We start from the raw sequence: 24159 nt of genomic DNA, 5'->3' as shown, positions 1-24159 counted from the left end.
CCTTTATGGGCCTCAGTTCCCCCATCTGTAAGTGGGTTTCCAGGCAGCTCTGGGTGTTTCCAAGTACTGGAACCCCCCCTCCCCCATGGCCTGGACAAGGGCACCCCACTTCAGTCGCAGCCCTCTCCCCACTGCTCACCTCGTTTAGCGGGAAGGAGAGCGCTGTTCTGCTGCGCCTCATGGCAGCAGGAGTTGTCTCTGAACCTGGGGAGATGGACGTGAGACCTCTGGGCTCTGAGAGCCCTGCTGTACTCCTGTGAGAGCCCCCCCCTAGACAGGGAGCCCACTCCCATACCCTGCATCCTCTCCTGGAGCCCGCAGACACTCAGTCAAGGTAACCTGGGCCAGACCACAGGCACCAGTGTGGGGCAGCCACCCGGTCCTCTGCAGGGGCTTCCGTCTAAGGGCAGTGGGCTCGGTGCCCAGACATACTCCCCAAGCCCCCTCCCAGCTCCCTGCCCAAGTCAGCAGTTTTGGAGCATCCGGACCCTCAGGAGGAAGTCCCCTGGCCCCATGGGGGATCCATTTAGCTCCCAGCCAAGCTCTGGAGGGTGCAGGGACCCCAGCCCACTACTTGAGAACCCCCCAAACTCACACCAGCTCTGCGAGGCCTGGGTAGGCCTGACGCTCACTGCCACCACTGAGTCCTGCCTGAGTCCTGTGACCTCGCAGGCAGCGGGGGAGGGGAGGACTTAGCCTGCCCAAGTGGCGGCCCAGGGTCCCCGCCCAAGTGGAGCCCCTTAACTGTCTGAGCGCCAGGCCTGAGCAGGATACACCCAGCCGGGAGGTGGGGGGCAGAGCGACTGGGAGGGTGTGAGGGTGTCACCAAGAAGGTGTGAGAGAGAGTGGCCAGGAGCGAGTGACCACGTGTGTTTGCAGGGGGAGGGAGGGTGGGGCGAGGGGCGGGCCCAGAGTGGGCAGGTGTTAAGTTGAATTGTTCTAGCGTTTGCTTATGAGAGATGGAGGGAGCCAGAGAGAGAAGAGGAGAGACGGGGAGAGAGATGGAGAGAGACAGAAAGATGGAGACAGAGACAGAGAAAGAGAAGCAGAGAGACAGAGAGGCAGAGAGAGGTGCAGTTTTGAGGTCAGAAGAGGAGGATTTTACCAGCCTGGGGTCTGGGACATGGGCTTCACAGCCAGAGCCCATGAGGTATGTCTTCAGGAGTTTGAAGATGGCCTTCAGGAGGTCCCTGGAGGCTCCGGGAAAGTTGCCCACCGTGCTCTGCTGCCCCAGGCAGATTGATGACCCTCTCTGGTCCTCTGGTCAACACTCTCTACAGACAGTGGGGGCTGGAGCTGCAGCAGGAACCTGGGGCCCCCAGGAGGGGTTGTGGGGTGAGGAGGGCTGTGGCCAGGGGAAAAGGGTTCATGTGACATTACCACTTCCCAAGCTGCCATGAGTTAATGTTTCACCAGACCTGCTGCCTGCCTGGGAGGCCCTGCTGTCCCCTCTGCCCCCAAGAATCATCAGAGCATGACCCTCCCCTGGGCGGGCTTCACCTCGATGTGCTGGGTAACTTTGACCCCCAGCCTCTCTGACCACCCATCTCACTGTGGGTTAAACTCAGCCTTGAGGGGGCAGCTCCAGGCCGGAGTCATGGCCAAGGCACACGGTCGAGACCCAGCCTGCAGCCTCGGTGTCCCAATCTGCTAGAGAAGCCTGGGAAATCCCTGGGGGCGGAGTGGGTAGAAAGAAGAACCCACAGACCCACCAGGGTCCCCAGTCCCAGGCCTGCCCCTCCCCAAACTCAGTTTTCCATCCTGTACAATGGGAGGGAAGAGAGTGGACGCCCATGCTCAGACCCTGGGAAACAGAACTGAGACAATGGGAGTCGAGGACTCCCTGTTCTCTGCATGCTTCTGGCCCTTTCCAGTGTCTAAGCGTTTGCACAGGCTGTCCCTGCCTCCTGGTTACCCCTGCTGATCTGCCCTCCTAAAGACTTGAAAGAAGACTGGTCGGATTCTGGAACTTGCTGGCTGGAGACTCCCCCATGGTGTTCTGGCTAAAACTCACACTTCTTCCCATAGCCCACCTGGTGCCCCACAGATCCCTCCCTCACCCAGCTCTGACCCTGCTCACCTCTTTGTTGTTTCCCAAACACCCCTAGTTTTTCCTACCACAGGGCCTTTGTACTTGCCGTGCCTGCTTCCTGGGACACATTCCCTGGTTTTCCCCAGGGTGGCTCCTTCGCCCTTTCAGGTCTTGGCACAAATATCACCTTCCAGGGACTTCCCTGGGCGGTCCAGGGGTTAGGACTCTGCATTCTCACTGCCGAAGGCCCGGGTTCAATCCCTGGTCAGGGAACTAAGATCCCACGAGCCTCGTGGTGCACCTTCCAGAGAGACCTCCCTACCCTCTCTGCAAACCTGGACACATGGGACCCTGGGGTCCAGCCACAACCCCAATCTGTAACTTTCTGGCCCTCAGCCATCTGAAATTATGTCACTTGATCCCCTGGCTGTCGTCAGTCTTTCCCCTTGAGACTGTTGGCTCCGTAAGGGTGGAGAAATGGTCCCCACTGTGACCCCAGCACATAGTACACACTCAGGAATGTTTGTCAAATGAATCCGTGATTCAGAATGCCTCAGAGGAACAGCAGGGGCTTTATTCCCACAAGCCTTGCCCCTCTCCAGACACCCCAGCCCCATCCAAGCCCCCCATCCCAGCCTCTTGAGGATCACTCCAGTGTGTGACGGGCAGAGGATGACCTTCAGCTCACACGCGCCTGAAGGAGGAACACACACAAGAGGTTGTTCAGGCACCAGTGGGCTTTGCAGCAGGGGCCTGCCCTGCTTGGGAGGGCCATCCCCCCAGCCTAGCCTCCCCCCAACCCCATGGATACCTCATCTAGCTTCTGGAACTCAGACACGCCCTTGTGGCAGCACCTCACGGCCATTATCACACATCAGATGAGCAAAACACACACCAGCAGACACACGGCCACCACCACACCTGGGTTCCTGTGCAACTCGGGGGCTCCAGTGTCACCTGGAGGGGAGCTCTGAGTCAGCCCTAGACCCCATCCCTTCTAAGGCTGAGACACCCACCAGGGCCCAGTGCCCTTTAAGTCCCCTCTCAGGAAGCTGTGCTTAATTCCCTCTCCAGTCTCTGCTGTAACCATTTTTTCAAGCACATTTTTATTCTTTTACTTTTGTTTTTCTTTTCCTTTTTCTTTTTCTTTTGAATATATTTGTCCACAAGCAATCAATTTTGTTCACTGTGTTTCCACAGCCATTGTTGGCCACTTCTGGGAGTTCTTGCAAAGTGAAAAAAATAATCCAACCTAGAACTCTGTTTCCAAATGCAGCGACTTTCTGAGGATACGTGCAAAATTTGACACTTCGTGAAGATGGTTTATATCCTGTGACTTTAAGCAAAATGTTATTACGCTTCGTGTTTGCATTCTTCTTTGCATGTTTTGGAGACAATGTATTATTTTGAATGACAGATTTTTCTAGACCCTCTGAAAATGCTTGGCCTCTATTGGACCCCTGGGGCCCTGTATGATCACACCCTGCAACTTCCTCACCCTCACTGCTCCCCACTAGTACCCCCACTCGCCCCATTCCAGCCATCTCACTCTTCTTCAGATGCACCAGGCACAGTCCTACCTTAGGGCCTTTGCACTTGCTGTGCTCACTGCCTGGGCTGTTCTCTCCCTAGCTACCTGCGTGGTTCCCTCCTTTGCCTCCTTCAAACCAAGACCTTGGTCTTTAAAAATTTCAGAACCTTTGCACTCACGTTCCAACCCGTTATCCTGCTCTTTGTTCTTTTATAAACAAATATGTAATTTACTTATAACCTGTCTCCCAACATAACTGTGTCTCACAGGGCCCGACACAGGATAGGTGCTTAATAAAACGTGCTTGGAATGAAGAAGGTCTGAAGAAGGTCTGAAGAGGTTTAGGTGATGCTGGGGTGGGAGAAGAGGCCCTTCCCAGCATATTCTTAGGACTGTGTCTCCCCCTGGTGGCCAATCTCAGAACTGCACCCTGGTATCCGCAACCATCCCCCATCTGCCCAAATGTCCCAATACTCACCAAGGTCAGAGGCCACGGATGTCCCGTCAGGGGTGGCCGAGGACACGGAGGAAGGCACCGTGCTGGGATTGGGGTGAGTGGGGCTCCGATGCAGGGTGGTCAAGGAGACGGAACTCAGGGGGCTAGAGTGGGAGGTGACGGTGTGCTCTGAACTGGGAGAGCCAGAGCTGGAGTGGGTGACTGTCTCTCTGCTTGTGAGGAGATGGGCTGCATGGTGGAGGTTGCCCCTGAATTTGAGGGGGTTATGGAACCTGCCTCTGAACTAGGGGTGCTAGGGTGAGGGGGTGGAGCCTGTCTCTGGGCTCTCTTGGCTGTTGTGGTTTTCCACTGAAGTAGGGCAGGGGTGGCTGGAGGGAGAAGTCAGAGATTAGGAAGTCAAGTTCTCCATCTCTGAGATTGTAACACCTGAAAAGAAAACACCATTGGGTCGCAGGGAGAAGATGATTAGGAACAAGGGCTTGTGACCCTGGCCCAGACTCCCCTCTGGATGCCTCTTTCCCTATTACGTCAGATAGACGACACCCACCGCTTAGGGAGACTTGGAGGATGTAGTGCACCACGTGAGTGTTTAGTGGGAAACTGAGGTGCCCTTGTCTGAATTTCCTTATCTGAACTCCCACAGCCAGGGTTCCAGTTCAGGGTGGACCCTCCCTGCCCCTTACTCTTGCTTCAGGGGTCTAGAAATCTCTGGATATGGGGAATGGCTGCAACCCAAGCAGCATGCTGAGCAACTCTTTTAAAACTTCTGGGACTCGGATTCCTTGTCTGTAAAATGGACATCACAGGAAGTCAGAGTCTCTGAGAGCTCACACAGGTCTGGTACCAGGTGATGTTTGACGGCAGAGATCCACCTCTCAGCTCCCAAGGAGGATCAGCCTTAATCTGTTTCCCCAGGTACCTGGAAGGTCCCCATGGGGGGGGCACAGAGGCCTGGGCTCTAAGACTCTGGAGCCCCCACTACTTTGCTCCAGCTGCTCCCTAGCTTCTACCCCATCCTAGACACGCAGCCCAGAAGCCAGGCTGAGGGTAGGTAAAGACTTCATGGGCTGCCCCCCGACAATTACTTCCTTCCCAGTTCCAGGCTGCTGGGCACCTTAACTGCTTGCAAGTTCATTCATCAACCACTCCCTGCCCCACCCCATCCACTCTGCCCTGGACCAATCTTTGTGCTTCCTCCCCTGCCTCACCCCAAGCAGCAGAAATGCAGAAATAATATCTGGCACTGGCCCCAGGAAGGGGCAGGGTCCGCATGCAGACCCTGTTTCTCTGTCCAGTTTCCCAGGCCCCACGGGGATGACAGATGAGTCTAGAAGAGGCATGGTGCGCTGGCCTGACTTCATCCCCATTTTACTGGTGGGGAACTGAGAAGAAGACCCCTCAAAGACCTCCGAGGAGTCAAGGACTAAGAGTTCAGCCTCCCCAAAAGGCCTCCCACCATTATTTGAGGAAGAATACAGATGAGAAGAGTTATCTGCTGAAATGAAGATGACTCAGGGGCCACAGTGGACCCCAAACCAAGCTAGACCTCTGAGGAGTTGAACTTCTAAAGCAAACTGAGGAAAACTAGTGGGCCTGCAAGGAGGAGGTTGTTGAGGACATAAACTCTACTGAGTGCCTGGCACAGAGCAGACACTCATGAGCAGCTGGAGAGTTGACCAGAAGGTAAAATGGGGCTATTTCTATGCACTGTGCCAGGAGTTTGCTTTGCCCAGAGACTCCTAGACCAGGAGACTGGCATGAGCCAAGTCAGCTGGTTCTAATCTGGGTCTGGCACAGGCTGGGAGACTCAGCTTGCCTGAGCCTCAGTTTCCAGAGCTATGAAATGGGGATAAACGTGGTGCCTTCTGAGTGGAGCCCTTGTCTGCTATAAGAGTCTCACGTGTGGTGGCCTCCACTCTGATATTCCAGGTTTGGGGCTGGGACATGGGTCAGAGAGAGCGATGACATCTCCACCCTGGGAACTGTCTTATAGGGGAGCAGAAAGAAATTAGGTCAGGTGCCAAGAACTTCTTCTGGGAGCCATAGATGCTCAGCGACCAGGAAGTGAGCCCTTCTCCCGCCCGCACCCCCATGGTCCTGGGGACCTCACACTTCTCCCTTTGGGGTCTGGCTAAGAAAAACTGAGATTTGAAACGGAACCTCAAACTGGGTATGAGGCATTCACCAGCCTCTCGCTGGCTCAGGCTATGCTGGGGTGGCCGAACTGGCGGCCTCAGGGCTGGGGGTGGGGGTGGAAGGGTGGTGGTGCTCCCACTGTTCTCACGACCTCCCCACCTTGCTTCTGGGAGAAGGAGCAGCCCTTTTGGGGGGAGGGATGGAGTGCCAGAGCAGCGTGGCCTAAGGGAGGAGTCCAGATGCCAGGCGTGTGGCTAGGCCATATGCCCCCTCCAGCTTCCTGGAAGCTGGATCTCCTTCTTACCTGTTCTTACCTGTAGAGGTGACACTGGCAGTTCCGGAACTCACCAGGTTTCAGCAGCAGCAACAGAAGCGGCTGCGGCAGCTGGGAGCCCGCCATACCTGCGTGGGGAGGGGGGACTGCGGGCTCCGCGCAGGTGTGTGGCCAGGTGCCTGCTCTTTACACCTGTGCGCTCCCTGCTGGCGGCGCGCGGAGCTGCTCAGGGGCGAGGCGGAGGCGGGGCTTCCGGACGCAGGGCCTCTGGGAGGCGCTACGGTTCACCAGGGGCGACATTCCTGACCCCCTCTGCACTTGGACCCCTCCACCTCTCCTAACAAACCCTCCTGATTCATGACCCTGAAGCCTTTACACTCTGCCTATCCCCTCAGGATACCCTCTGCCCCTTCTAGTTCCCCCTGGAGCCCCCATCTCTCTGTGCCCCCTCTATGGCTGCCCCACACCCACGCTGTCACCCCCCTCTACCCCTCCTCTTGGCCAGGCTGCCCCCTCTCTCCCTCTCTGTCCTGTCCCTGATCCCACCAGCTGGGGATGTCTATGTACGGCTCTCTCTCACCCAGATTGGGGCCCCTTGGGGCTGGGCCCAGCATCCCCCCAAATCTGGATGTGGCTGGAACCCTCTAGTAATTCCTGAATGAGGCACCCATGCATGCACCTGTAGGATTTTCCAGGGCCAAGGGACCCATGGTGGCCATTCTAGGCCAGGTCCCCAGACACTGGCTTCTGGAGTACCTCCATCTGGAACCGACGACGCTGCCCTGCTAGCCGTGGATGAATATGATGGTACGTATGAGGCCACGCTGGCAGCCCTGACCTCTGGGAAAGGCTTGGGGTCCCCATCCCAGCCACAGACCCTAGGTGCCAACTGCATGGTTGGAAGTTTTGGGCCCCTCCTGTCCAGGATGTTCCAGATCCCTCTCATTTTCCCTCGCACCATGCCCGAGACACCCCCGTAAGCATAGGTAGACCCAGACCCAGACTGTGGAGGGCTTTATTCATTAGACCCAGAGAGCCACATGGCTCCTCCCCTGGTGTTCCCCCACTGGTAAGCCAAGGTCCTAGACACCTAGCCACGGCATGTGCTGTGAGTTGTCCCACGCCGCTGGTCCCAAGAGCGCATCCGTGGTGAGAGAGGCCCGGGTGCAATGGCCGCGCCAGGTGGCTTGAAGCATCTTGGCTGCTAACCGCCGCTGCTTCAGCTGGCAGCGTACAGCGAAGCCCCTCCAGGCTGACTGAATGGCCGTGGCTGCCTTGCTCTGGCTCTGGTGATGGGGTTGCCGGGGCTCTGGGGGTTTGACCGGGTGAGGCAGCCCCGTGGCATGCCGGCCTGGCCCGCAGCACCCTGGCCCGTGCCATGCAGCACCCGGGTGGGCAGGGTATGGCTGCATATGTGGCATGTGCGGGAGCTGGAACCCACAAGCATCACCACGATGGGTGGGCTCCCCAGTCCGGAGCTCAGTGACTGGCAGAGACTACAGACACGTGGGTGGCAGGACTGGAAGCAGCGGTGATCAGACGTGGTCCTGGCCCTGCTGCCCGTCTCAGCCCACATGCCTGGGAGCAGCATCTGCTGGGTGCAGCTCCGGCGGATGCAGAAGCCTCGCCACGCAGCCTGGATGACTGTGGCGGCTCTGCAGAGCCGGGCCAGGTCCCGCCGTAGACGGTAGCCACGCCAGGCAGCCTGGATGGGGATGGCCCACTGATGCCACACCTTGATGGTACGGCGCACCAGGAAGCCACGTGTACACGCCTGGAGGATGACCACCGCATGCACGATTATCTCCTCCACAGCCTGCGCCGACGACGTCACCAGCTCCCCCGGCTGTCTGGGATCCACCGCCGCCATGACATACCACGCGCCCCCAGGGGCCGCAGTGCCGTCTCTGGGCCCGACCGCTACGCTGGGGACAGCAGAGTTCCACGCTTGGCTGCCAGACACGCCATTGTCCTCAGGACCCTGGAGTACAGCGGGAGTCAGGGATGCCCCGTGACTGTCTGCAGGAGCCACGGAGCTAAGGGAATTCCGAGACACCGGCGGCGACTCCTGGTTAAAGAGGGGCCGCCGGGAACCACTCGGTGAAGGCTCAGAGCCCAGGGACACACTCCGAACCCCCGGATTCAGCCTAGGGAAGACCATCCGTGGTGCCGCCTCACCAGTGTAGACTGTTGGCGCTAGGGCCAGCGGTGCGCCTGTGGAAGGTTTAGGAACTTCCTGTGAGGACCTGGGGGCGTCCTTCTGCTCCTGATGGGCGGGGCCCGTCCCAGCCACAGAATTGTCCGGCATTTGTGGGAAACGGACATCATGCGTGGCCCTGAAGGATTTTCTAGGGCCGAGGGACTCACGGCCATCCTGAATCAGACCCCCAGACACTGGCTTCTGGAGCGCGCTGGATGCCACCCCTCTCACCAGGGGTGGATGAAGTGGCACGTGTGAGGCCACGCTGGTGGCCCCTGACTTCCGGGAAGTGCTTGGGGTCCCCATCCCAGCCACAGATCCTGGGTGTAAACCGGTTGCCAATAGTACTGCCATGGGCCAGCTTGGGTGACCCTGAGATGACAGTAGAAGCCATCATCCCATGGGAATGGCTCCGGGACACGTGAGCCGCCGAGGGGCTCTGGGGCACAACATAAACCATGGAGGGGCTCCGGGGTACAGCGTGAGACACTGATGTCTGCTGATGAGCCAAAGTGCCCTTGACAGACCCTGTCTGCGCACCAGGGACCCCACTAGCAGCCACAAGGTGGGAACTGGGGGCCCCCCAATTGCTGGCTGACCTCTGATGCAGAGTTGGGGTGCCACCACTGGCCACGGAGTGCTTGGCAAACCTCGGGGACTGTGGAGGGACAGAGGCCATGCCGCTGGTCATAGACATAGCTTAGCTGGGAGCCGCCTCCTCCAAGAGCGGCATTTGGTCTTCGGCAAGAGTCTGATCCTCTGCAGGGAATTCTTGACTGTGGTCGATGTCAGTTGCCAGGGGACTATGGGACATCCACGGGGTTGCCTCAAGGACCTCGGACTCCCAGTTGGATATGGACCCCTGGGGCAAAGCCTCGTCCAGGTCCTCTGGCTTTATCACAGTCTGGTGGCCTGTGGTCTCAGACAGCATCATCCCAAGAGCTTGGCTCAACTGTGAGGCTCTTTGCAGAACCGTAGGCACTTGGTACACTCCCTTGGCTGTGCCATTAGCTTCCTGGAGGTAAGCTTGGGCCAGGCCAGGTGTACGGGATGCCTGGAAGGAGGCTGTGGACGCTTCTCCTGCCAGGGCTCCGTGATATTGATGAGGAGAGAGCCCAATCAGCATGGACCCTTGGGGCAGGCTCTGGGCCACGCCTCCAACTGTGGAGGGTGGACCAGCTGTCCTAGCCATGGACTCCAGAACTAGGTTCTGATCCAGTCCCCCAGGCATAGATGCTGGGTCCTCCCTAGAGGCCACAGGACGAGGAGGGGTACTTGAGCCCACCCCACTTGCCGCTGAACCTAGGAGCAGGCTTGGAGCAGTTAGACTAGCTGACGGTCTTACAGAGAGACCTTGCCTCTTCCCACCAGCACCGGATGCTGCATTCAGGCTGGGGGACACTGCAGTTGTGACAGAACTCAGAGGCAGGGTTCTGGCCATGCCATTGGCCCCAGAACCTGGAGGAAGGCCCTGACCCATGCCACTGATCACGAACCCTGGGGGAAGGGTCTGAACCACACCACTGACCATATAACCTGGTGGAAGGCTGGGGCCACACAACTCATCATGGACCCTTGAGGAAGGCTCTGGCCCACACCCCTGATCACGGACCCTGGGGAAAGACTAGGGGTCATACCACCGGCCCTAGTACCTGAGGCCACAGCTGTGGTCATCCTACTGGCTACAGAACCTGGCAGCACACCACTGGCCATGCCCATCCCAGGCTCCTGGCTGACAGCATCTGCTTGTTGGTAACTGGATTTGGAGATTGGAAGCACAGAAGGACACTGTTGGTCCAAAGATATTGGGAGATCGACATTGACCTGAGATATGCTGGGGCCCACATTGGTGAGGGAAAACTTGGATGAACTCACATCCAATCCACCGGGCACTGAAGCTGGAGAGAAGCCAGGTCCCGCCTCTGAGGCTGGTTCGTGAATCAAGGGGGCACCAGCCGCAGAGGCCCAGGATGTAATGGGGGCCACGCCCCCGGTCACCTGAGATTGGCTTGGGCCCATACCAGTCACCACACTTCTCCACCCCATACTCCCTGACATGCCAGGGGATACAGGTACCCGAGACATACTTAGGAACACACGAGCAGCTTCCAAATGTGGAAGCATGCCAGCAGCCACGGTGCCCTGGGACACGCTTGTAGCCCTGCCCCTGAACAGAATCCCCTGAGATATACTAGTTCCCTGGCCCAGACGAGAGTCCTCTCCACGGGCCACAGATGCCTGGTAGAGACTTGGAGCTGAAACAGTGACAGCAGACTATTCAGTTATGCTTGGGTGTCTCCCACTGATACTGGATGGCTGATGGAACCCAAGGGCCACCTTGCGGAGCTCAGGGGCCTGGGGATGTGGGGTCACCCCACTAACCATCAGAGGATCTTGACACGGGCCCACCCTAGTAGACACAGCTGGCTGGCTCAGACCCCGGCCCACGCTGTTAGCCACTGATGGACATGGTGCACACGAGGTGACTTCAATGGCAAAAGAGGAAGGACGCTGACGGGGAGCCACTGCACTCACCCTTGAGGACAGTAGATTTGAACCCATGCTACGGGCCCAACTTGGCTGACAGAGTGCACAACCGATACACTAATCACAGACGGCTGGCCCAGGCTGGGCATCCCCCTCCCAGCCACAGATGGCTGGCCTAGGCTGGGGGCCACCACATAAGCCATAGGAGGTTGGCCTAAGCTAGGAGCCATCCCACTGGCGAAGGATGGCTGGGCTAGGCAGGGGTTTACTCCAATGGTCATAGATGGTTGGCCTAGGCTAGGGGCCACCCCAATGGTCATAGGTGACTGGGCTAGACTGGGGGCCACCCCACCAACCCTACATGTCTGGCCTAGGCTGGGGGTCATCCCATCAGTCATAGGTGGCTGGCTTGGGCTAGGGGCCCTGCCATGAGTCACAGGCAGCTGGGCTAAGCTGGGGGCCACCCCACTGGTCACAGGTGTCTGGGCAAGGCTGGGGGCCACCCCACTGGTCACACGTGGCTGGGCTAGGCTGGGGGTCCCCCCACAAGTCACAGGCAGCTGGGCTAAGCTAGGGGCCACCCCACTGTTCACAGGTGGCTGGGCAAGGCTGGGGGCCACCCCAGTGGTCATAGATGGCTGGGCTAGGCCCAGGGCCACCCCACCAGTCACAGGTGGTTGGGCTAAGCTGGGGGCCACCACACCGGCCATGGATGGCCGGGCTAGGCTGAGAGCCACCCTACAGGCCATCAATGGCTGTGCAAAGCTGGGGACCCATCAGTCACCAATGGCTGAGCTAGGCTAGGGGCCACCCTATTGGTCCTGGATGTCTGGCTTAGGGTGGGAGTCATCTTACTGGCCACAGATGGCCCAGATAGGCTGGCGATCACTCTATTGGCCACAGAGAGCTGGTCTGGGTCTGGGGAGACCTTACTGGCTACTGTAGGCTGGGATAGGCATGGGGTCAACCTACCGGCCACAGATGGCCGCCAATAGACCATAGGGACCACATTACTCAAAGACAGACTGAGGGTCAACCCAGTCCTATAGGGTTTCTGGGACAAGCTCTCCTTCAGATTCATGGAGCTTTGGCCTGAGGACATATCTCCCTCATCATCTGAGCCCCAGTGGACACTCTAGGTCATGTGACTGGCCACTGAACTGTGACGCAGAAGGGGGATCAGTTCTGAAGCTGCAGAAGACCGGTCGTGGAGGTTTGGGGTCATGTGCCCATGGCCTGCTCTCTCAGACTCTTCCATGCGCCCAGGTCCCTGGGACCTCTCCACAGGCGCCCCAGAGAGGAGAGGATCTAGATGAAGCTCCCTGTCCAAGCTGGCTTCCCAGGACTACTCCTCCACCAGGTCAACAGCGGTCATGCTGGCCACAGACTTGGAGGAAAGGCTGAGTGAACTGCAGTTGCGCAGTGAGCTCTGGGAATTGCTCACATTGGAGCCATAGTCTGTGGAGCCCTGGGAGAAGCTTCTGGCCAGGTCACTGTCTGGACCCTGTGGCAAAGTGGACACCAGTTCATTAAGTATATGGCTAGTCACCAGCTCCTGTGGGCAGTGAACAGTGGAAATGGTACCCCGTGCTTGATTTTTCTCCTGCCCAGGGATGGCTGTACGGGGAAGGGTGGGCGCCAGCCTATTGCCTGGGGAGGCTTGGAACAGACTGGGATCAACCTGAGTCTTGAGTGCCCAGCGATGACCAGGAGCTACGGAGCCGGGCCGGAGATCTGGGGTTATGACACAGGCCTTGGGGGCCTGTGGTTGTGCTTTGCTCACCGTGGAGGCATGTGGTGGACTTGGGGTCACCTTGTTGGTCATCTCCCTAGTGCCCATGGAGGCTCGTTTAGGATCTGGGGACCGAGTTCTCTGCATGGTCTCCTCAGGGACCATAGATGACTGTTGCGGACCTCTGGCCACTGAGGGTCGACACACACCGGGAGGTACCCTGCTGACCCCGGAGGGTTGACACCCGCAAGCCGACCCCACATAGGCAGCGGCACGCTGGTGGGAGTGGGTGCCCCTCCCACGACCTGCAGTGACGGGAAGCTTGCCCGGTGCCACTACCCTGCCCTCCCCCGACGACGCCCATGGACGTGGGGCCGCCCTGCTGACCTCGTGTGGATTGTGGGCGCTTGGGGTCATGCTGCCACTGGCCAATGACGGCCGGCTCATGCTTGGGCCCACGCCATTGGCAATGAGTGGCTGCCACAGACTGGGGGGCGGCTGCTGGTGGGGCGAGTTGGGCAAATTGGGGTCCACCTCACTCACCATGGGACTGAGATCTGAGGCCAGTTCACTAGCCCTTGGGTGCAGGCACACATTTGCCTCACGGACCTTGGGGGTCAGGTACAGATTTAGGGTGTCTCTGCTGGGTCCCATCTCCTGTGACAGAGTGGGGTCCAGGGCAGCAATCAGGGGATACTGATGAATGGTCAAGGGGTCCAGCAGTCAAGGAGGCGCCCACAGAGACCACCGAGGAGCAGGGTGACCCCCCGAGCATGGCTCCATCCCCCACCTCTTCCAAGAGCCTGGAGGGCCAGCCTGTGATGAAACCCTCCGAGGCCCCACCCCAGTGAACCCTGACCTTGCTGGGCTGTAGTCTCATGGGGCCCAGGGTGGGACCCCATGCAGCCGACGGGCTCCTCCTGCAGTCCACCTCCACCAGGGTCGGCATCACAGTCACCCTGCTTCCCGCCGTTTTCGCGGCAGCCTTGGGGAGGACAACTCCAGACCTCAGGGCCACCTGAGAAAAAGACTGGCTGAGGACTGCGCCCAGCTCACCCTGACACAGGGCCTGGTTCAAGGTGGCCCGCTCCCCCTCCATCAGGGCCTTGCTGAGCACGTCCGCCAGTCTGCCCTGAATGGCCTTAGGGAGCTCTGCCCGCAGCTCGCCCCGGGCCAGGGCGCAGGACAGGCTGGTGGCCAGCTTGCCCCAGGACAGCGCCTTCACCAGCGCCGTGCCCAGGATGCCCTGGGGCAGGGCCTTGGCCATCGTGGCTCCCGAGACCTCTTTGGATAGGGCCTGGTCCAGGGCCGCCCTCACTTTCCCCTGGGAGAGGGCTTTTGCCAGCAGGGCGCGGAGAGGTTCTCCTGGGAGCCCAGCAGGGCAGCCAGCTCAGCACATAGGGAAGCGAGCTGGGAGGCTGCCAGCTCCTCCTGGCAAGGTGGGGCTGGGCTGCTTGTTGACAGCTGGGCCCTGTCCCCCCAGGATTCGACATTGCACGTGGTGTGCCCAGCAGAGGCCAGCAGAGGCACCAGCGTGTTCTGGCTCTCAGAGGCCCCCTGGCGTGGGCCCTGGGTGGCCTTGCCCTGCACGTAGATGTGGGACAGGAGCTGGGTCAATCTGTCCTCTGGCTTGGCTCGGGGCAGGGCGCCAACATGCTGGCAGGGCTGGGTGGAGGCCTTGAACTCGACTAGGAGTGGTTGGCACTGGGTCTTGCTGCTGAGCTCAGCGGCCTGGCGGGCTGCATGGAAGCTCTTGGCCGTTTCTGTGGCCAGATGTGCCTGGGACGGTGCCTGGGTCAGCGTGGTGGGCAGATGTGCCTGGGACTGCACCTTGGACAGATGTGATTGGGCTAGGGCTGTGGTCAGCTCAGGGGGTGGATGTCCTTGGGACGGGCCCTTGGTCAGCTTGGTAGAAACATGTGCCTGGGACGGGGGCTTGGTCAGCTCGGCCGGCAGACGTGCCTGAGGCGAGCCTGTGGTCGAACACGGGGCCGGTTGTGCCTGAGGCAGACATGTACCCAGATGTGCCACAGCTGTTTCTATAGGCTCACATACCTGGGATAGGGCCTTCACGACATCCGTCCTCAGGTGTGCCTGCTTGCTCCCATCCTCAGCCACTTTTGACCAGGACGACACCACGGGCACTTCCATGGCCTCACTGATGTTAGACGCTGTTTCTGTTTTCACCCGTTTCTGGGAGAAGTCCTTGATTTTCTCACCTTCCGAAGGAGGCCTGGCTGTAGGCTTGGGATCCCCAGCCCCCAGATGTGATGGGGGGAAGCATTTCATTTTTCCCTTAGTCAAGTACGGGTGGGGTGAGACCTTGGTCACCCCTGCTGCCTGCCTCGCGTTCACCACAGCCTTGGCCTTCAGTCCACTTAGACATGTGTGGGAGGAGGTGTCGGGAATTCCAGCTGCCGCCAATGCTGAAGGTGGAGGTTTGAGATTTTCAGCTGCTGGAGGGGGCAGGCACAGGGTCCTGAGGATGGCGGCTACTGAGCGTAACTGAGCTGGGGTCTTGGTTACCGTGGCCGCCAGGCGTGTCTGGGCAGGAGGACCTTTGGTCACCGAGACGCCTTGGAGTGTCTGATGAGATGGGGTCTTGGTCATCGTGGCTGCCAGGCGCACCTGGGGTGGGGTCTTGGCCGTCACGAGCGCTGCACACGTCTGGGGTGGGGCCTTGGTCATCGTGGCTGCAGGGCGTGTCTGCGTTGGTGACTTGAACGTTGAGGGCAACAGGCATAACTGGGGTGGAGTCTTGGCCATCATGGCTGCTGGTCGTGTCCGGGGTGAAGTGTTGGTCATCGAGGCTGATGGTCTCATTTGAACTGAGGTCTTGGTCACCGGGGTCGCTGGGCAGGGCTGGGATGGGGTTTTGGTTATTGTTATCATGGGCACTGGGCACGGCTGGGATTGGATTTTGTTCATCGTGGCTGCTAGGCATGACTGGAGTAGGGTCTTGGTCACTGTGGCTTGTGGGCACGTCTGGGCTGGGGTCTTGGTTATCACGGGTGCTGGGCCTGTCTGTGGTGGCCCTTCGAGGACCTCTGCTTCCATGTGGGCCTGGGTCTGGCTCTTGAGTTGTCCTTGAACTGCCTGGGCACATCTTCCGGATGGTGGTGGCCCCGGGCCTCCTGCCTTGTTAGCTCTGGCAGTAACTTGCTTGGTCTTCATCATGTCCCCCTCTCCGTGGACAAGGCAGGCATTTCTGATGGTTCTTGTCAGCAGGCATGGGAGGCACTTCGCCTCTGGACTCACAGGACACGGAAGTCTGATGGCAGCGGTCTGGTGTGGAAGGAAGGCGACGCTGGGGCCTCCGACAGAGCACGTACCCGGCTGTGACATGCCCTGGGACTGCAGCAAGGCCAGCTGGTGGGTACAAGCGGCCAGGCCGTTGGAGGAAGGAAACTGGGTCTCCTTGCTTACCATGGTGGGCTGGGCCAGAAGGGACTTGCCCTCTTCCAGATGCTGGAACCGCACCTGCCGGGGCGAGTGGTAAGGGATGTCCCCCTCCTCCACCTTCACTTTTTTCTCCACCGTCTTGCCAGACTGGAGGAGGCACCTGGTGCTGAAGCGTCGCCAGGCCTCCTGGATGGCCTTGGTCACCATCACCTGAGAGATTACCTTCTGCCGGAGCCGGTAGCCCCTCCAGTTGGCTTGGATGAGGGTGGCTGCGTGGGACAGCATCATGTCCATTTCGTCCACCAGGACATTCTTGAAGGTCTGGCTCTCCACCGCAGCCCGGAGGCATGGGACATGATGAGCCACCGTCTCGTCCTTGTCTGGCTGTTGCACAAGGGTCTCCTTGGATGCAGGCGGCTCATGCCGGGGCCGTGGATGCAGTGTCCCTGCTTTGCCTTGGAGATTGGGGACGGGCTGATAGGAGCTCTTCCCACCGGGTGACACCTGTAGCTGCAGACGCAGTGTCCCCACTTTGTCTTGAAGGTTGGGGACGGCTGATAGGAGCTCTGCCCACTGGGTGACACCTGTAGCTGTGTTGCTTGCTGCCTTGCTTTGGTTCCTAGGCGGCTCAGCTCTGCCTGTGGGGGGTTATAGGGAAGTAAGTGGTCAGGGAGCAGTGTAATGTACACACGAGGCCTCCTGGCTGGGGCGGGCACTCACCCCAGAACCTACATCTTCTTGCTCCTGGCACCTTGCCACCTTCCTCCTCTCCTTGGCAGGCCCTCTCTCTCCCAGCCACATGCCCAGGTGGCCTTTGGTACCCATGTCTCCCTCATCATCCTGGGGCTACTCCAACACCAGCACGCAGGGCACGTTCTCACCTGAATGTCTGACCACCTATCTGCTTTTCGACCTTCCTCTGTATCGGGAACATACTGTGAGTACAGCACTGATCACAGTATTTTGGAAATATCCTGTTTGTGTGTGTATGCGCCTGGTGTTATTATTTGCTTTCCTCCATCGACTGTGAATTCCTAGAGGGCGGGAACCAAGTCTGAGTCACTTCTGTGGCCCTATCTCAGTCACAGGGCTGGGCTCCAAGCTTTGAACAGGTATTGGCTGGGTGGCTAGCTTGACCAATAAATGAGTGGATGAGTGGACTGAAAGTTGGATGGATAGATGGTCTCATGGCTAGATACTGAATGGATAAATCAGTGGACGCATGAATGCTGGATGGGTTGGAGGAATGGATGAAGGGTAGGGCTGCAAATGGATGAGTAAATGATGTTGACGAATGAATTGATGAACAGATAAGTAAATAAGGAAATGGACACATGGATGGATGGATGGATGGATGGATGAGTGAGTAAACAGATAAATGGATGGATGTGTGGGTGGATGGAGGAATGGATGGCTGGAGGAATGGATGGATGGATAGATGAGTAGGTGGGTGGATGGATAGATGCGTGGATGGGTGGGTGGATGGCGGGATATATGGATAGATGGAGGGAGGGAGGAGAGATGAGTGGGCAGATGGATGGGTGAAACCTGAGTAGATAAATGTGTGTGAATGAAGAAAGCTGAAGGAATTGGTAAAGAGATCAATAAATAGGAGGTGGACTGATGAATGGCTGGATGGATCAGTGAATGAATGGGGGATAACGTAGATGATGGATAGATCAATGACAGATGGAAGGACGGTAGAGGGAAGAATGAGGGCATGACTGGCTTTCAGAAGTACTTTGACTACCTACTGAAGACAGAACCAACTGACCTTCCTGATGACTCATGAGGAACCAGTCGTCAGTACAATCTAGCTCTCTCTTACTCATGAGCAGTTAGGGCTGTCTCCCAGTGGGAACGAGGCCAAGGCTGTCTTATCTTTAGGTTGTCTCAGTTTCATGGCAGAGCCTAGCCTAGGTTGGAGGCCTGGCACAGATCTTCACGCCACCTCCAGAATGGCGCTGGGATCTTTCTTGTCTCTGGATTTCAAGTGTTTTAATAGTACACTCAATTGTCTTTCAAGTTGCTGAGATAAATGAAATCTTTTTAAATGTTAATGTTAAGTAAATAAATAAATCTTAGTCCATCTGCTGTTAAAAAAAAAAAAAAGAAGTACTTTGATGCAGAGAGAGTTCAGACACTGTCAAGCAGCCCTGATGTATAACCTGGAGCATAAGACACTTACTTTGCAGAAGTACCCCCTTCTGGCTGGACCAGTCAGACTTCATACCTTGGAGGGTCACAGACCTGGAGGAAAAGCAGGAAGAGAAGGTGCAATCTCAGAAGCCAGCTTGCAAGAGGAAGCAGCCTTCATCCCTTCAGCCCATGCACTGTGCAGCTACACTGACCTGGGTTGGCTCTGTCCCCAAGACCAAAACGAAAAGAGATGTTAAAAGCAAAAAAACTAAATTGTCTTTAAAAAAAAAAAAACACAACTTTTTTTTTTTTTCTCTTTGCAAATCTCGCTCATTCAGAGGTAAAACTAGAGAAATACCAGTTAGGCCAAAGGGTAGGATAAAGCCACCATCAAAAATTGGCATTTCTGGGGCTTCCCTGGTGGCGCAGTGGTTGAGAATCTGCTTGCTGATGCAGGGGACACGGGTTCGAGCCCTGGTCTGGGAGGATCCCACATGGCGCGGAACAACTGGGCCCGTGTGCCACAACTACTGAGCCTGCGCGTCTGGAGCCTGTACTCCGCAACAAGAGAGGCCGCGATAGTGAGAGGCCTGCGCGCTGCGATGAAGAGTGGCCCCCACTTGCCACAACTAGAGAAAGCCCTGGCACAGAAACGAAGACGCAACACAGCAAAAATAAATTAATTAATTAATAAACTCCTACCCACAACATCTTCTTTAAAAAAAAAAAAAAAAAAGGCACTTCTGGGCTTCCCTGGTGGCACAGTGGTTAAGAATCTGCCTGCCAATGCAGGAGACATGGGTTCGAGCCCTGGTCCGGGAAGATCCCACATGCCACGGAGCAACTAAGCCCGTACACCACAACTACTGAGTCTGCGCTCTAGAGCCCGCGAGCCACAACTACTGAGCCCACATGCCACAGCTACTGAAGCCCGTGTGCCTAGAACCCATGCTCCACAACAAGAGAAGCCATCGCAGTGAGAAGCCTGCACACCGCAACAAAGAGTAGACCCCGCTTGCCACAACTAGAGAAAGCCCGTGCGCAGTAACTAAGACCCAATGCAGCCAAAAATAAATAACTTAATTTTTTTTAAGAATTGGCACTTCTGTTACAATTGTCAGTGAATCTCCTCCACACACACGTTTTTGGATTAAAAAAAAAAAGATGAATGTGCAAGGAAGTCTATTCCAGTGGGGTTTTTAAAAAAATTTTTATTGAAATATAGTTGATTTACAATGCTGTCTTAGGTTCAGGTGTATAGAGAAGTGATTCAGTTATACATACCTAAATATATATACATATATGTTCTTTTTTTACATTCTCTTCCATTATAGGTTATTACAAGGTATTCAGTATAGTTCCCTGTGCTATACTGTAGGCCCTTGTTGGTTATCTATTTTACATATATCCAGTGTTATTTTGTACCTAAAAACAAAACTGGAAATAACCAAAAAGGTGATTGCTAGGGGGCAGTTACAAGTGCATAAAGAAAAGTACTCAAGGATGTTCATCTCTATACTTTTGAGAATCAAAACTGCAAACAAGCCAAATGGTGGTTTAAATTAATCAATTGAATATTCATACAGTGGTATACTATCCAGCCATTAGAAATGGTGAATGGCTAAAGAATGGCTAAAATTTAAAAGGTGAATATGTCACAACCACTTGCAGAAACGATCCATATCTTGACAGGAACTCAACAATTCCACCCTGACATATATACTCAAGAGGTCTAAGTGTTTATACTCACCCCAAACCAGAAAGCACCCAAGTGCCCATCAACAGAATAATGAGTATCAAGTGTATATTCATCAATATATTAATATGAACGAATAGGAATAGAAATACTGACTTATTTATACCCGTTCAACACATCAATGAGAATGAGGTCAGCACTATAGAGAAATCTCACATACATTGTTTTGAGTGAAAGAAGCTGAACATAAAAGAGGACAGATTGGTTATTCCAATTATAGGACATTTAAAAGGGAACAGAAGAAATTAAGGTCTGCTATTAAAAGTCTGGCCAGGGCTTCCCTGGTGGCGCCGTGGTTGAGAGTCCGCCTGCCGATGCAGGGGACGCGGGTTCGTGCCCCGCTCCGGGAAGATCCCACATGCCGCGGAGCGGCTGGGCCCGTGAGCCATGGCCGCTGAGCCTGCGCGTCCGGAGCCTGTGCTCTGCAACGGGAGAGGCCACAACAGTGAGAGGCCCGCGTACCGCAAAAAAAAAAAAAAAAAAAAAGAGTAGCCCCCGCTCACCACAACTAGAGAAAGCCCACTCACGGCAACGAAGACCCAATGCAGCCTAAATTAATTAATTTAAAAAATAATCATAAAAAATAGCCCAGGACTTCCCTGGTGGCGCAGTGGTTAAGAATTCACCTGCTAATGCAGGAGACACGGGTTCAATCCCTGGTCCAGGAAGATCCCACATGCCGTGGAGCAACTAAGCCCATTTGCCACAACTACTGAAGCCCGTGTGCCTAGTGACAATGCTCTGCAACAAGAGAAGCCGCCTCAATGAGAAGCCTGGGCACCGCAAAGAAGAGTAGCCCCTGCTCACAGCAACTAGAGAAAGCCTGCATGCAGCAACGAAGACCCAACGCAGCCCAAAAAAAGGATATAGAAAAAATGAGGGAGTTTGGCCTTTTAGTCAAGGTGGCAGAATGATGTGATGTAGGAACCTGACCCCCTTCACTCCAACATAGGAATAACAGATAGAATATTTTAAAACAATGTTCCACATGGTGATCCTTTTTTAATGTATAGAAATATCAGATCACTACATTGTACGCCAGCAACTAATGTAGGTCGATTATACTGCAAAAACAAACAAACAAACCCATAGAAAAAGAGATCAGATTGTGGTCACCAGAAGGGGTAGGGATGGGGGCAGGGGAATTGCATGAAGGCAGTCAAAAGGTACACACTTCCAGTTATAAGATAAATAAGTACTAGGGATATAATGTACAACATGATTAAAATAATTCAAGCTGGGGCTTCCCTGGTGGCGCAGTGGTTGAGAGTCCGCCTGCCGATGCAGGGGACATGGGTTCGCGCCCTGGTCCGGGAAGATCCCACATGCCATGGAGCGGCTGGGCCCGTGAGCCATGGCTGCTGAGCCTGTGCGTCCGGAGCCTGTGCTCCGCAACGGGAGAGGCCACAACAGTGAGAGGCCCGCATACCACAAAAAAAAATAAAATAAAATAAAATAAAATAATAATAATTCAAACTGCTGTATGTCATATGTGCCATATGTTTAAGAGAGTAAATTCTGAGTTATCATCACAAGGAAATAATTTTTTTCTTTTTCTTAAATTTTGGATCTATATGACATGATGAATGTTCACTAAACTTATCGCAGTCATCATTTTATGATATACCTAAGTCAAGTCATGCTGTACATACACCTTAAACTTATACAGTGCTGTATGTCGATTACATCTCAATACAACTGGGGAAAAACATTTTTGAAAAAAGAAAAGAATGAGACTTCAAAAACAAACTCATAGAAAAAGAATAAAACCCTTGTAATTTCCTTTTTAAAAAAGAAAAAAAGAAGGAAAAAAGGAAAATGTTACCACAATCTAGCTCTCACCGACAGATAAGATGCAAACATACTAAAAACGTGACCACTTATCAGAAGAATAATACTATACCCAAGTGCTATTTATTCCAAAGATGTAAAAATAGTTCAATTTCTAAATATTCCCAAGGTAATTCATTACACCTAGAAATCTAGAAGATAGCCATATGATTTTTCAAAAAGGGCCAAAGCATTTTGGCCAAAGCATTTTATCAAATCCAATAGCTATTTCTAATAAACATTTTTAAAAATAGATAGGATAGTATCTAAAATTGGTAAGTCTAACTACAAAACCACAGCAAATGTCATTTTAAATGGTGAAATACTGAAGTCATTTTTGTTAAAGGAAGGAGAAAGAGTTGCCCCACCCTTGCTGCGGGTATCATTATTTTTGGTGGTTACAGCAAAACAAGATGACAAGGACTTGAATAATCAGTGTAAATGTTTGAAAAGAAGAGCTCAGCAGGAATTGTCAACCTAGAAGACCCAAGAGATTCTAATTTTCTAATCTCCTAAGGCACATGGCTGCATACAGAAACCCACAGCTCTTCTGTATTTGAGGTAAAACCAGCTGGAAATGGAAATGAGAAAAAAATACCATTCATTCACAGTGATGTCCAAAACTATACAATTCAGGGAATTCCCTGGCGGTCCAGTAGTTCGGACTCCATGCTCTCACTGCTGAGGGCCCAGGTTCAATCCCTGGTCGGGGAACTAAGATCCCACACGCTGTGTGGTATGACCAAAAAAGAAAAAAAAAAAAAAAAAAAAAAAAAAAAAAATATATATATATATATATATACACACACAATTCATAGGAACAAATATTACACAAAAGCCAAAGGGGTTATGTGACGGCCAGGAAAAGAGACAAAAAGCATCTGAAAGATGTACCATGTGCTTAGGAAGAAAGAATTCCTATAAATTATTACACAGTATCACAATTCATAGAGTGTAATTCATGCCCGATTAGAATCCCAATGGGGAGTTTTTTGAACATGGAATGATTTCAATGTTCAGAAGGAAGAGTAAATGAGAGTAGCCAAGAAGATCATGAAGAGTAGTAGTTGGGACTTCCCTGGTGGCACAGTGGTTAAGAATCTGCCTGCCAATGCAGGGGACATGAGTTCGAGCCTGGTCCGGGAAGATCCCACATGCTGCGGAGCAACTAAGCCCGTGCACTACAACTACTGAGCCTGCGCCCTAGAGCCCGCGAGCCACAACTGCTGAAGCCCTCACACTAGAGGCCGTGCTCTACAACAAGAGAAGCCACCGCAATGAGAAGCCTGTGCACCACAACAGAGTAGCCCCCGCTCGCCACAACTAGAGAAAGCCCGCGCGCAGCAACGAAGACCCAACGCAGCCAACAATAAATAAATAAATTTATATATTAAAAAAAAGAAGAGTAGTAAAGAGGACTTTGACTTGCCAGATTATAGACATACTCAAAAGCCATCATAGGGCTTCCCTGGTGGCGCAGTGGTTGAGAGTCCGCCTGCCGATGCAGGGGACACGGGTTCGTGCCCCGCTCCAGGAAGATCCCACATGCCGCGGAGCGGCTGGGCCCGTGAGCCATGGCCGCTGAGCCTGTGCATCCGGAGCCTGTGCTCTGCAACGGGAGAGGCCACAACAGTGAGAGGCCCGCGTACCGCAAAAAAAAAAAAAAAAAAAAGCCATCATAATCACAGTATGGTTCCCATCCAGGACTAGACAAAGAGACCAGTGTGACAGAAGAGTGAAACCAGGAATTAACACCAATGTACCAAGGACACATTGTATTTCAATTCAGGAGGGGAAAACTCTGTGTTTAAACAAGTGGTACAAGGCAATCTATTTGGAAGAACATAAGTTTGGACCTCTATCTCATACCATATTCTAAAAAATTCCAGATGGATTGAAAAATGATAAGAACATTTATTAGTATGGGAGTATAACCTGTAAATCACTGAGCTGTTGTAAAACTAAAAAGGAAACCCAGAAGCTTTGAAAAAGGTAAACATGTTTGACATCATAAAGACCAAAAGAAATATTATGGCCAGTGATGCCATAAATAAGGCCAAAGTACAAAAGACTGGGGGAAATGTTTGCAGTGAATGTGATAAAGAGTCCAAGTTAATTGTCTGCTAAAATAAAAATACCCATACTTTTTGGAAGATTATGACAGCATCCAGTCTCTGCATCTT

General features: G+C 54.5%; 2 protein-coding genes across 2 annotated transcripts; both read right to left on the bottom strand.

Moving 5' to 3' along the window:
* Nucleotides 1-2678: 2678 nt before the first annotated feature.
* Nucleotides 2679-6556, bottom strand: CIST1 (colon, intestine and stomach enriched 1). Its single transcript, XM_060006478.1, is given in 6 exon segments — nt 2679-2726; nt 2844-2989; nt 4042-4219; nt 4222-4323; nt 4325-4388; nt 6471-6556. Coding segments are annotated over 6 exon segments (624 nt in total).
* Nucleotides 6557-7512: 956 nt separating this feature from the next.
* IQCN (IQ motif containing N) lies at nt 7513-17076 on the bottom strand. The gene is given in 5 exon segments (XM_060006477.1): nt 7513-7790; nt 7793-8411; nt 13709-14206; nt 14209-16889; nt 17073-17076. Coding segments are annotated over 5 exon segments (4080 nt in total).
* Nucleotides 17077-24159: the final 7083 nt, after the last annotated feature.

This window comes from Delphinus delphis, chromosome 3 (assembly GCF_949987515.2).
Source record: "Delphinus delphis chromosome 3, mDelDel1.2, whole genome shotgun sequence".
NCBI classification, from domain to species: domain Eukaryota; kingdom Metazoa; phylum Chordata; class Mammalia; order Artiodactyla; family Delphinidae; genus Delphinus; species Delphinus delphis.
This window is presented reverse-complemented; position numbering and strand designations above follow the sequence as displayed.